The sequence below is a fragment of the Helianthus annuus genome, chromosome 14 (assembly GCF_002127325.2).
Source record: "Helianthus annuus cultivar XRQ/B chromosome 14, HanXRQr2.0-SUNRISE, whole genome shotgun sequence".
NCBI lineage: Eukaryota > Viridiplantae > Streptophyta > Magnoliopsida > Asterales > Asteraceae > Helianthus > Helianthus annuus.
This window is the reverse complement of record NC_035446.2, coordinates 97,136,468-97,150,325: the sequence shown is the minus strand read 5'-3', so window position 1 is coordinate 97,150,325 and position 13,858 is coordinate 97,136,468. Positions and strand designations below refer to the sequence as shown.

The 13,858-nt window shown below is 32.6% G+C and overlaps 2 protein-coding genes across 3 annotated transcripts; one reads left to right on the top strand and one right to left on the bottom strand.

Annotated features, from left to right (window-relative positions):
• The first annotated feature begins 7,291 nt into the window (after positions 1-7,291).
• On the top strand, positions 7,292-9,343 carry LOC110889252 (putative HVA22-like protein g). Of its 2 annotated transcripts, none has more exons than XM_022136760.2 (7): positions 7,292-7,450; positions 7,661-7,745; positions 7,851-7,949; positions 8,045-8,101; positions 8,180-8,243; positions 8,334-8,565; positions 8,978-9,336. In XM_022136760.2, the coding sequence occupies exons 2-7, from the start codon at positions 7,714-7,716 to the stop codon at positions 9,070-9,072; spliced, it is 579 nt and encodes a 192-aa protein (XP_021992452.1). In that variant the 5' UTR covers positions 7,292-7,450; positions 7,661-7,713; the 3' UTR covers positions 9,073-9,336. The 2 variants fall into 2 exon arrangements, with proteins under 2 accessions (XP_021992452.1, XP_021992451.1); XM_022136759.2 differs by having other exon boundaries at positions 7,293-7,450; positions 8,334-8,552; positions 8,978-9,343.
• On the bottom strand, positions 9,290-9,993 carry LOC110887590. Its single transcript, XM_022135169.2, has one exon. It carries the CDS (start codon positions 9,865-9,867, stop codon positions 9,400-9,402), a length of 468 nt encoding a protein of 155 aa, XP_021990861.1. The 5' UTR covers positions 9,868-9,993; the 3' UTR covers positions 9,290-9,399.
• Positions 9,994-13,858: the final 3,865 nt, after the last annotated feature.

Genomic DNA, 13,858 nt, shown 5'->3' with positions numbered 1-13,858 from the left:
ACATTGGATATATAGGATGAAGTTATGGATCAACGATAGATTAAAAACAAAACAAAGCAATGTAAAAGTATAACGTTTGGGGTATAACCTCTCGGTGATGTATAACGTCGTCTTCACCTTCTGGAGCCATGGAAGAGGCTAAGCAATATCTATTTTTTATATTAGGATTATTGAGAAAGAGAACTGGTTAGGATTATTGAGAAAGAGAATTAATGTATAACAATTATTTGGTCATGGTTATGATATAAAAACAATATGTCCGTCCATTAGCTTTAGATAATTAATTTTCCAAGACGTGCTGAAAGACTTGGGCTAGTATTTTATAGTCAAATTTCCAATGGATTCTTCCATTTGAAGTTGACCTTCTTTAGTTTATTTTGACTTTTGAGGCTCCCATATGCATCAATGCATGCGTAACCTTGTAGAACTACCAACTCTTCAACAAGGAAACTTCCACATCATTAAAAAAAAGGTCTAGAACTCTAAGTTATCTAATATAAAATTGTAACTTCTAAATTCATTATTTTCTAATTTCTAGAAACATAATGTTATCATGAAGTATATAATTTACTAGTCTATTTACCAATATTTTAGATTTTTAGTTAAACCCTTGATGGTTTCTGTAAGTAGGTAACATATATGTTTTTTTGTGTTATGAATTAATAATCTATTATTCTAAAGGACAAAGTATGTTAATCTATTTTAATATTTTTGTTAAACAAAAGAAGATATTATGTTCATATGCTAATAAAGTAATAATTTTCTGTAATTAGTTATTTTAGTTGATTATAGAAAAATACAACTAAGATTTCACCTCATTTTTAACAGATTTAACATGTAAGATATAAATATATCTTTCAAAGTACAGAAAAAAAATAACAAATTTAAATCGTTAAAACTTTTTTTCATCAACATTACCATTCATTTTTCTTTTTGTGTTGCTTACACACACGAATAGCTAGGTTATTTAACAATCAAACCAATTTGTTTACATGTATGTCTTTTTTGTACCCTTTGCCTACACATGTGTAGGTAACATAAGTACATAACCTATCATGATCAACACATGTTTAAGTTATTAATCAATGAAACTAGTCAACTTAATTTTTTAATTTCCTTAGAGATGAATGAGAAACAATTATTATTATGTATGTATAACATTTTATTTTTTTTTAATATTTTACAATTTAAAAATAAATAATTCATTAGCTCTACGTGTTTTTACAATATTATATAGCATTCTGCATAAATCATTCCTATATACACACACATCGTGTTCAAAGAATTTTACTAAAAGAACCACGAAAATCACACAAACATTATATTCATTAGTGACCAAATACAAAAATAGATAAGAAGAAAGTTAATTATGCAGTTACATAACCATCTAATGCATAACCAATTCACGATATTCATGTTTACATAGTAACAACCCACTACGTACATATGCGTCGGTAACGTGCCCATATTTTAAGAAACCTTAATGTTTGTGTGTTGAAGTTGATAACATATCCATAAAGTTAATCTTGCAATGATAAAAAGAGTAAAATACATAACAGGAATTTAGAGTTAATTGTTAAAATCGCCTCTGAATTTTGGGCACGTTTGCCATTTTCGTCCAAAATGACACTTTTGTACCAAATTGCCCCCAACGTTTGTAACTTTTTGTCATTTTCATCCAAACCACTAACTTAGTTTATTTTTTCTGTTAAGTTGAGGATATTTGGATGAAACTGACAAATACAAAACCACAGGGACGATTTTGGCGATTTACTCAAACCCTTTTTAATTTCTTTTATTTAATTATTTTTGTTACATATATAATAAAAAAGAATATACACAGAGTTTTTAGAAAAAAAAAATTAATAGTTTTGTCACATAATTTTTATAAATTTTCATTCAAATCACTAACTCAGTTTATTTTTTCTGTTAAGGTAAAGAATGTTTTAAATTTTATAAATTAAGACAGAAATTAATTTACAGCTTCTTAATATAAATCAGTTTTATAAATAGAAAACGTCATTGGTGTGCAACACATAACAATCGAATACAACTTTTAGTATTTATCAGTTATAGAGATAGAAAAAAATTGTAAAACATTACATATTTTTTAAATGTGTTGAGCACCTAAGAAATATGTTGGTAGAAATAAAATATTTATTTAATTAAGATTCTGAGGGTAACTAACTAATACTTATTCTGAGTAGCTTGAGTAAAGAAACTTTTGGTTTATAGCATTATAAGTACAATTTGGTGGGTAATTTTAAGGTTTGGTAACGATACGTTGTTTGATAGAGGTGGGGGGGCACTGGCTTCTGTTTTTCTTTAGGAGTGAATTTAAAAGAGTAGATGATGAATTACAAACTTGGTACATATGATGAGATTTTTTTATTTGACCTTTTTCAATAAGGTCACCAGCATTTTAGTTTTATAAAATTTAGAGGTTTAAGTAGATTTTATAAACTTGGTACATATGATGAATTACAAACTTGGTACTCATATAAAAAATTAGAAATTAATTTATGTCTTAATTTATAAAGATCCTTCGCCTTAATAGAAAAATTAACTTAGTTAGTGGTTTGATGAAAATTTATAAAAATTATGTGACAAAGCTATTATTTTTTTTCATATAAAAATTGTATGTATATTCTTTTTTATTATATATCTAACAAAATTAATTAAATAAAAGAAATTTAAAAGAGTTTGAGTAAATTGCCAAAATCGTTCTTGTGGTTTTATATCTGTCAGTTTCATCCAAATATCCTCAACTTAACAGAAAAAATAAGCTAAGTTAGTGGTTTGGATGAAAATGGCAAAAAGTTACAAACGTAGGGGCAATTTTGGTAATTAACTCCAGAAATTTATTATAAAATATGAAAACACGTACACAAAATGTGAAAATGCATGGTTTTTTTAGCTTTCACAACACGTATATTCAATACCTTATACCATGGGGGTGTGGGCGTGGGTTGGGGCAGGGATGCCAAGCAACACTAGCTAAACTATACCGAGCCAGCGTTGGCCACGGCGTTACCCCGCTAGCGTGGATTTGAAGCATGGCGTGAGCGGGGGGTAAGGACCGTTGGGCTAAGCTTTTGTCATAGCCTTTGACCAACAGCTATTTAAAAATATTCTTTTACTTATATTCTATATAAATCAAACAATTCTTACTCATTTTTACTATCCAAAAATTCAAAAACCACTACCAACCTCCAAAAAAATATATACAATGGATTCTTCAATTCAAGCGATTCATATGATAGATTCGTTTTGTCATCCTCATCCGACGACGGGGCGGAAATATAGCGATGGTCGTGAAAGCTATTGTTGAAGATTCAGATGAAGGACTTCCCAACCCCAACCCAAACGGAGGAAGTATATTGTTCGTGAACGCAAAACCGCAAACGATTTACTGGTAAGCGATTATTCCTCACCCAAACCAACGTATGATGAAAGAATGTTTAGGCCTCATTTTTGTATGAGTAAAAATTTATTTTTAAGAATATCAAATGATTTAGAGGATAATTATGTTTTTTCCGACAAAGACCTGATGCGCGTGGTAATTTAGGATTTACCACGTGGCAAAAGGTTACGGCCGCGTAACACCCCAAAAATATAAAACTATATATTTTATTATAAAGCATTATTCAAACAAGAACCAACTAACTAGGAACCTATAACCCAGTTAGCTGCAAGTCTTGAAGTAACTCATAATAGGGTTAAAACACTTAAACTTAAGGTTAAATAAAAGTTTAGGGACCAATCTAGTCAAATCTGAAACTTAATTACTAAAATAGTAAACAAACACACCAAACACACACTTGTGTGTGTGCTTGGATCGAACAGAATACAGGGGCGACCAGGGGTTTCCTCCAAACTCTAGTTTTCACATAAAATTCCCAAATTGAAGGCTCAAACCAAGTCAAAATCGAAATCTGAACATAGATTCGTGATCACCTCGTCAAAGGGATCATAAGATATGCCAAATTTGGTTGTTTTGATTCAACTCAATTCCTTGCATGTGATAGAAATCGAATGTTGGGCTTGATTTTGTGTTAGATATATGAAATTGGAACTGATATGAGGTTTAGGAATAAACCCTAGATGATTTCTTGACAAAATCTTGCATGATACTTGTAGGGTTTCATAATCACCATTGTAGGTGATTGATGAGCTTGAAGAAACTTGATAAATACTAGAATTATAACTCTTGTTCTAGCACAATCTGAATTTAAGAAGTAATTTCAGAAATATTGATGTTAAGACATGTGTAGAATTGACTGATTGAAGTGAAATTAGATGATAATTACAAGTCATGGACTTGGTAATGATTATGTGAAAATCTGACCCGCTAGGTGTTTGTTGAAATGCCTAAGTGGGGATTTAAATGTTAAAAATAGGATGAAAACGCAGATTTGATTATTGTTAATAATGATGCGTTAATAATCATGTAAAGAGCTCTAAATCAATTGTAAATTGAACTCTCTAGGCAAAGAGTCCGGACCGTCAAGCGGACAAGCCGGAGGGAATACGCGTGGGAAAGGTGTGCTCTAAAGGTACGCGATTTATAGTTTCGCTACATTATGTTTAATTGTTGGTCTTACGTTGTTATATTGAAAATTTGGTAAACAAGATATACCAATAAGTCACGGAAGTGACAAAATGCCTTAAACAAGTAAAACGGGTCAAAACATGAATTAGAAATAGAGTTTGGATGTGTCTAGCAATGGGGATATCCATTCGGCATCCAAACGGGTCAAAACAAGTTGTGTTACTAATGTAAAACTAATAGCCATCACTTTGATTGGTTATGTATCGAGTATAAGTCTTGTAACGGACACACAAATCCGTTGTAAAAGCATGAGCCCTTGTAGAGGGATTATAGTTCGGAACATTCGCTCGTCGAATGATTCTGGAAATGCACGGTTAAATTCTTGAAAAGAAGCATGATGGTTATTGCACAAGCAACCCTCGGGAGGGGAGCAAAAGCTCATACTTGGTAAACGTGGAAACGGGTGCATTGGCCATAAGTTTATGAGAAAATAATACATGTTATGGAACTTGTAAACAAATGGGTCAAATAAATAAGGGACAAATTATAGAACAACTGTTATAAATTAATATTTTTATGCAAAACATATTGATAAATGCATCCGTAATTAAATTACGGTCGCGTAGGAAAAAGAATCGGTTAAATCGGATTTACGGATCCAAAGTTATAAAGTTATGACCATTTGAAGTTGAACATAGTGAAAATTGGAGCTGGCAGAAAATGCAGGTCCAGAAACTGGACCTGCTGGAAAACGTGTTCCCCCGCGCCACGGGACGGGGGTAAGCAGAACTGGCGCGACACGCGGGGCCACCCGCGCCACGCGAGGACCCTTCGCGACACGCGATAGGGTGAAAAGTTGAATTTTATTTTATTTTTGATGGTTCAATCCTAGAACTCATTTATAAGCATTGTATGTATGTCATATCTAACTTTTTAAGTGGTTTTGACTCTAGGTACTAATGGGGTCCTTCCGGATGATGATCGAGCATGTTTCAAGAACCGAACACAAAATTTTGGATGCTTCCGCGTTAACTCGATCTTGTCTAAACAATGTTTTTGATGTAATGATTTGCTAATCATGTGATCAATGTTTTAAACTAGTTGGTAGTTAACTAGTAGGTGTTATTAAAAACTTGTTTTTGTACTTATTATCAATATGTATGGTCTTTAAACATGAAAACTTTGTAAACTCAAATTTTAGTATGAAATTCATGTAATATATTATTAAATTCCGTCCTTTTTACAAGGGTTTTACAGGCCGCCCTAAGACAATTGGCTTTCGGCAATAGTTCCGACATAATGGACGACTATTTAAAAATGTCGGCACAAGTGGCTAGGGAAAGTCTTCACACTTTTTGTGCGTATATCATTGAACTATACATGAAAAGACACTTGAGAAAATCGACGTTTAGTGATATGCGACAAATTTTGGAACATTACGCTAAATATCATGGTCTCCCCGGGATGATAGGTAGTTTAGATTGTATGAAATTGGAGTTGGAACTTTGTCTAACTGCATGGCAAGGCTCTCACACAAGCGGATATCATGGAATGCCGACTATGATGCTTGAAGTTGTTGCATCACAAGATCTTTGGATTTGGCATGCATTCCTTGGTATGCGCGGTTAATATAACGATATAAGCATTATACATCACTCGCCCCTTTTCAATGATCTAATAAATGGTGTTGGACCAAAAAGAACATTTTTTTTTGTAAATGAGGTAGAATACAAGTATGGGTACCATCTTGTTGATGGAATTTACCCTGAGTGGGCGGTTTTTATGAAATCATTTTCAAGAGATGGAACCCTAGATCCTAAAAGAATAAAGTTTAACAAAGTTCAGATGGCGGCACGCAAAAACGTCGAGCGAGCATTTGGTGTTTTGCAGAAAATGTGGCGCATTTTGAGCATGCCTTGTCGATTTTATAAAAAAAGATCAAATATGAAACGTGTTGTATGCGTGTATCATTCTACACAACATGATTTTAGAGGATGAAGAGCGTGCAATTGTTGAATATTATGGCGAGGAGACCGAATCAAATAACGAAGACATTAGTGATGAAGAGAGAACGCAAAACCAAAATCTAATCGAATCAAGACAAATAAATTCAAACCTTCGAGCTTATTTGGTAGAACATGTTTCGACACTTCCTAGATTCGACTCTGTTGAAGATGATTGATTTTGTTTTTTTTTTTTTTTTTGTAATAGAATGTATTTTTTATTGTAGTTATTTAATATAAATAAAAGGCATTTCAAAATTTCTTTATTAAATTCTATAATTAATATAAAAAACAAAAAAATATTCGGTGCCACATGGCACCCCAACGACGTGTGGACTGATGGAGCCCACAACAGACACATGTCGAGCAACGCCTCAACCCAACCTCCCCACACCCTGTAATCTTAATGTTTGTGTGTTGAAGTTGATAACGTCTCCATAAAGTTAATCTTGCAATGATAAAAAGAGTAAAATACATAACAGAAATTTATTATAAAATATGAAAACACGTACAAAAAATGTGAAAATGCATGGTTTTTGTAGCTTTCACAACATGTATATTCAATAACTTATACCTTTGATCAAAGATTATTAATGCTACAAGTTGAAAATTAAAAAAAAAAAAGGAAGAAAGAGTCGTCGTTGGCAAGTAAACCCAGTTTCCAAACACTTGCCTCCTCTCCCTTGTACGTTTTACCCATTCCAAATACAGCCGCTATTTTAATATACCCAAATTCAAACATATATGCATATATATATATACACACACACCCACAAATCAAAATTCATTATTCTCTCATAATTCAAAGTTTCCAGAATTCAGTTTTGCAATTTCATAGATTTGTACAATATCCCAGAAAGAATTAACTGAAGATCATATATCCTGTTTGGCTAAGGTAAACTTTATCCTGATTTTATTCTAAACCAATTCGAGTTAACAAATTAAATTGTTTAATTCGAATTCACTCGTTTCAATTGGTTTTCTTGTTAATCTGATGAATTCTATTAAAAGAAAACTTTGGTTAAGAGAAAGTTTGTGATCAATCCAAATATGTTATGGTCAACGAAGGTTTATTTGATTAAATTTCCTTTATTCATTTCTGTAGATACATATATATTTTTGGCGGCAAATATTTGTTTGATCAAAGAAAACTAAAAGATGTTGGGAGAATTGATCAACAATAGTCTTGTGTAAGTTTTCTTTGAATTGGGATGTTTGGTTTACAAATTGTGAAATTGGAGTTTGCTACTACTTTGACTTGTAGTTTTTAATCTGGTGTTTGGTTACGGCTGCAGGTTAATTCTTGGATACGCTTATCCGGCTTTTGAGTGTTTTAAAACCATAGAGAGTCCAGGAGTAGGAAATGCAGATTTGCGGTTTTGGTGTCAATATTGGTAAACTACTTTGTTCCCTCTTCTTCAATCCATTTGTTGTCAAATAGAATTTTACTAAAATGACGATTTATTGATCGCGGTTTCTTGTTTTTCAGGGTGATTGTTGCAATACTCACGGTGTTTGAAAGAGTTGGCGATATGTTCATTTCATGGTACGCGACAAAAACTAGTTCATTTGGTTCGTAATTATTTAGCGATTCTCGTTTGAACTTTGTGGAATCTTTTTATAGGGTACCAATGTATGGAGAGTTAAAGCTAGCATTGATCATCTACTTATGGTATCCTAAAACAAAGGTAAAGAATTAGAAACATCAAACATGCATATATGTTGTCTTTGCATATGTTGTTTGGTTGCAATAAATTGGAAGTTATGAATGATTGCAGGGTACAGGGTTTGTATATGATGCATTGTTGAGGCCATTCATAGTAAGACATGAAACCGATATCGAAACGAGGTTAAAACAGTTTAGAGACCGAGCATGGGATGTGGCGATATATTATTGGCAGAATTCGACCGAATTAGGCCAAACAAAGTTCTTTGATCTTTTAAACTATGTACTTTTTAAACCCTCAACCTCAAGACCAACACCAGCACCATCACAGGTACCAAATGCCGGTAATTACCAATGTTGGAATATAATTTGAACCGATAATATAAAACTACATTTGCCACTAAAACAAAGTTGCTACCAACTAGAGGTTTCCACCAAAGGTCAGTCGCAACTTTGAATGCAACTAATTGTCAGTTGCAACTATTAATGCAACTGATTATCGGTTGCAACTATTAATACTAAAAATTGTTGCTACTGACCGTAGATTTTCAATGAAGGTCAGTAGCAACTATTAATACAACTGACGGTCAGTTGCAACTATTAATAGTACCGATAATTATTGTTGTTGAAACTAAGTTGCTACTGACCGAAGGTTTCCACTAGAGGTCAGTCGCAACTTTCAATGCAACTGACGACGGTCAGTTGCAACTACTACTACCGAAGATCGTTTCAACTAATTCTTGTAATCTCGTGCAGGGTCTACGAAACAAAGAAACCTCCGGGGATGGGCGGCCTCTACCGCCTCCAATAACTCCAAGCCCGACCATGTTCGGGTCAGAACCGGTCAATGACCGGTGGGCACCAACGGCACCTCCGGTTCCCACTACCGACAACCACCACCACCAACACCAACACCAACACCAACACGGGTACAGCAACGAACCAACTTGGCTACGATTTCGACGATCAATGGGCCTTTAATTCCCTAAAACTATCCATATCTATCTATCTATCTATCTTAAGTACAGATTGTAAAGTATTATATAAGTACCAACAACAACAACAAGAGACTTTGTAACACAATTCTTTTTATTAATTCAATTGCTTTATCTGTTTCTAAAATTTGACAATAACACAAAACATGTTTCACAACTCATTACCTTATTATTGGTCAAAAGTCATAACCGGAGAAAGCAGTCAAACATTCTGGTCATAATACGAATAAAAACATCAGAAAACTGGTTCCACACGCGGTGAAAAACAGTGGAGCCGCCGCCTCCAGGTGAGCTGGACATCGGCTGGAGGTAAGCCCAAGCCGCTTGTTTCACAAGCCGGTTTCTGATCGAAATCTCATAACCGGAATTAACGGCAAATGACGGCAGTTTGGGTGACTGGACGACTGTATTTGGTAAGATGTCACGGAGTGAGGTGTAAGAAGCCGGCTTCATAGACACCAGCTCGTAGTCGGCTGATGATGATGATAATGTTGATGATGACGTCAGCGTGGTGTAGGATGAGGGTGTTGAAGATGGGTGGCGGTGTTTGTTGTGGAGGGTTAAAGAGGGTGGGATTTCGATGGAGTTACGACGGCGAAGGGTGGTTGTTCGGGTGGCGTCAGCGGCTCCGGTGGCGGCTGTGGTGGCCATTGGAGAGTAGGTGTGATTTTGGGAGTTTTGGTGTTATTAATATTATTGTTACGAGAATAGTGGCGAAATTGGATTTTGATGTGTAATTAAATGCGCTTCTAATTGGTTATTTTTTTGTTGTGTGGTTTAATATTTTAATAATAATAATAATGCTTTTGCTTTTAAAAGCTATAGCTATACACTAGTTTTGATGTAAAATAATTACATAGGAATATGTTGAATACCGGTTATTTTGTATAAGTTTTATTAATAGAATAAATGGGAAAGGGATTTGGCATACGGTTTTGTGGGGAGTAATGGTGTGGTGGAAATTGGAATCTTAATTGGGTGGTAGGAGTGTATTGCCAATTTGAAATTATATTATAATATTTAGTAATGTTTCGATTTTATAATATTATAACTCCACCATTTTAGGAATATAACAGTTTTTATGAGAAAGGATCTCATTAAGGACAAGAAATCCATACCAAGCATCCACAACAAGAGGATTGAAAAGTGTAATTAGAAGCAAGGGCAATTTAGTTATTTATCAATAATAATTTTTAAACGACTATAATAGTTTTATATGTTAATATTATACATTGTATTAACGAGATTACATTCTTTTTAATTCGAGCAGCCTGTTGTTATAGTTTTCTTATAAAAAATTACAGGATTTTGAATACTTATTAGTCCATTACGTGATTACGTGATTTTGAATACCCATCACATAACTACATGATTTTGAATATCCATTACGTAATTACATATTCAACATAACCATTACGTGATTACACTTTCAATATAAATCTATTACTTGATTGCACATTCAATATGATTTGTTATAACTAATGTTATTACAATTGTGTTTATAACGTAATCACTCAGTGTGTTTCACATAAAATACTATAATGAAATCACATAAACACGAAATGGGTATTCAAAATCACGTAGTCACTTAATAATACATAGTTAACTATTGTGATGTAATTGCGTAATCACTTAGTTTGGTTTCACGTTTTATAATGAAATCACGTAATCAGTATTCGAAATCACGTAGTCATGTGTTGAGTATCCAAAATCACGTAATCACGTAATGAGTATTCAAAATAATGTAACTTTTTAAAGAAAACTATAGCAATGAGCTGCTCGAATTAAAGAGAATGAAATGCTCGTTAATATGGTGTAATTTTATATATATATATATATATATATACACGGCAGGGTTCATGTGAGAACCACCTTTATTGCGAGAACCAATGTGAACACAACAAAATAAACCCACTACACCACCAAAAACCTAAAAAAACCTAACCTCCCCACCCCCCCCCCCTAAAAAAAAAAAAACTAACCCCCCCCCCCCACACACACACACACACCCAAGCTAAATGCTAAAAACTAAACCCCCCTAAAAAAAAACCTTTAAAAACTAAAAAACAAACAAAAAAAAAATTTTTAATATTGTTTATGTCTAAATCACTACTTTTAGTAGCCAAAGATTTTTTTTTTTTAATTAATAAAGAAAATCAGCGATTTTTCAATAAAAATATTAAAAAAAAATTTGTGTTTTTTTAGTTTTTTTAGGTATTTTTTGTTGTGTTCACATTGTTTCTCTCAATACAGGGTGGTTCCTAAATGATTCTTCTTCTCTCTCTCTCTCTCTCTCTCTCTATATATATATATATATATATATATATATATATATGGTGGGGTTCTAAAGTGAACACTAGTGTATTTGCGAATTGAGTGAATAAATCCTGGCCATTGATCTACACACGTGTATGGTCAGGATCTCATCATCAAATCATAAAATACACTAGTGTATTTCAACATCAAATCATGGTCATTGATCTACACACGTGTATGGCAAGGATTAGTTCACTCAGTTCGCAAGCTACACTAGTGTTCATTATTGAACCTAACCCTATATATATATGTATTAACGTACGAAAAAGTTATAGTCGTTTGAAAATCAAAGGGGAAAGAGTTCAAGTGAGAAAGGATCAGAATACCCTTTCTCTTTTTGTTTCTTTTAACCTTATATTTACGAAAATGTCACTGCTTAGTTTTGAGTCATTGATCTTGAGAGATCAATGATTAAGCTTGTTTACTACACTTCGTACAAAAATTATCTCTTATACATGATCTCTTATATACTTTTTATATACTGTATATTTTGTTATATTTAATAAAAGTTGTAGTGAACGTCTAATATGCATTACTCAAAGGTCAAACCGCATCAAGTTGGCCCTAATGCAAGCCTCGCTGTAAATATAAAGGTTTTAGACAATAGTAACCCATTAACTATCTATATTTTAAGTTACATTAGACTATTAAACTATATGTAGTAGTTATAATTAGGGCTGTAAACGAACCCAATGTTCGGCGAACGTGAACCGTTCGGTGGGAAGTTCGTTTGTGTTCGTTCGTTTATTAAACAAACGAACACGAGCAAGAAATTTCGTTCGTTTAGTTAAATGAACAAACATGAACATAGGACGTGTTCGTTCGTTTATGTTCGTGAACGTTCGGTAACATGTTCGTTTGTGTTCGATAGTTCATTAGTGTTTTTAGTTTTTATATTTATTTAAATACTTCAAAATTCCGAGAAATTAAATATCTAATAACTGTCAGTGTATTATATATTCTGTTCATGAACGATTGTTTGTGTTCGTTTGTTTCCATTTGTGTTCATAAACATTAGTTTGTGCTCATTTGTGGTCGTCAACGTTCGTTGCCTAAAATTAACAAACAAACACAAACGAACATTAACAAGTTCATTTCCTTAACAAACGAACACGAACATAAAATCTCGTTCAATAAGTGTTCATAAACGGTTCGCGAACATATATATTTTTTAACAAACGAACACGAACAAGGTCTTCTTCATTCATGTTCATTCGGTTCGTTTACGGCCCTAATTATAATTTCTTGATGTACTCACCTTTATGGCTTTATTTAAAGGATTCTTATTGATTAGTCAACAGGGTCCACACTCCCTTCAAACTTATTCCACTTTTATAGGCGTTATGTCCCCATAAGCCCCATGGATGGTAACGTGGTGATGTGGAAGGCTCTAACGCCCCCATTTTCCCCACTAAACCCGATCTAATATTATCTTTTACATAATAGTTTTTCAAATCAATTTATCCATCGTTCACCGACTATTACATTTTTCACATTATCATTATTTTCATATAAATATAAGTCATAAGCCATAACAAATTATTTATCTAACAAACATTTTAGGTTTTTATATTGTATGATAATTATGCTATGTTTAATTATATAATAAAGTATATTTAAGCATTATATAATTAAAGAAAGTTTACCCTGAATATATGAGTTTTTTTTTTCCAAACTAGTGTAGATACAAAAAGTATTTACCTATTTGGATACTTTAAAAAATATTTACCTATTTGGATACTTTTCTATATCCCTTTAATTTTTTACCTAATTTATACATTTCTTTTTATTTTTCTACCCAAATTTAAATTAGATTACTCACAGAATTAGAATCAGCAAAAATATGAGTAATTATTTTTTGTAAAAAAATAAAAAAATTCTGCAAATATTAAAAAAAATCTGCAAAAATTCTACAAAAAAATTTGCGAAAAATCCACAAAAAATCTGCAAAAATATATTAAAAAATTGTCCAGGCCCCGTTTAAACTAAGCTCATAAAAAAATAAAACAATAAATTCATAAATTTACTCCCATAAGTTATATCGATTTAGTGATAATAATCCGGTGGAAAGTTTGATATTTCAAACAAGTTTATTTAAACTCAAGCAATTTATAAAATAAAGTTACAAATTTCGAATTTCTTGAAATTTGAGTTTTGAGAAAAGATCCTAAGTATTTTAATTATTTCAATTTTATTAATAGTGATTATTTCTCCAATATTCTGTACGTATAAGTAGTTTGGTTTTTTTATAGATATTAACCCCAAACGAACTACACAATGTGGACCATCAAATCCACCAACTATTACCCTATTGATTATATGGTTT

Coding starts and splice junctions, on each gene's coding strand:
- LOC110889252 (XM_022136759.2), top strand. CDS start 7,714: ATGTTGGGAGAATTGATCAACAATAGTCTTGT. Junction 7,746..7,850: donor TTGATCAACAATAGTCTTGT/GTAAGTTTTCTT, acceptor TTACGGCTGCAG/GTTAATTCTTGGATACGCTT. Junction 7,950..8,044: donor CGGTTTTGGTGTCAATATTG/GTAAACTACTTT, acceptor CTTGTTTTTCAG/GGTGATTGTTGCAATACTCA.
- LOC110887590 (XM_022135169.2), bottom strand. CDS start 9,867: ATGGCCACCACAGCCGCCACCGGAGCCGCTGACGCCACCCGAACAACC.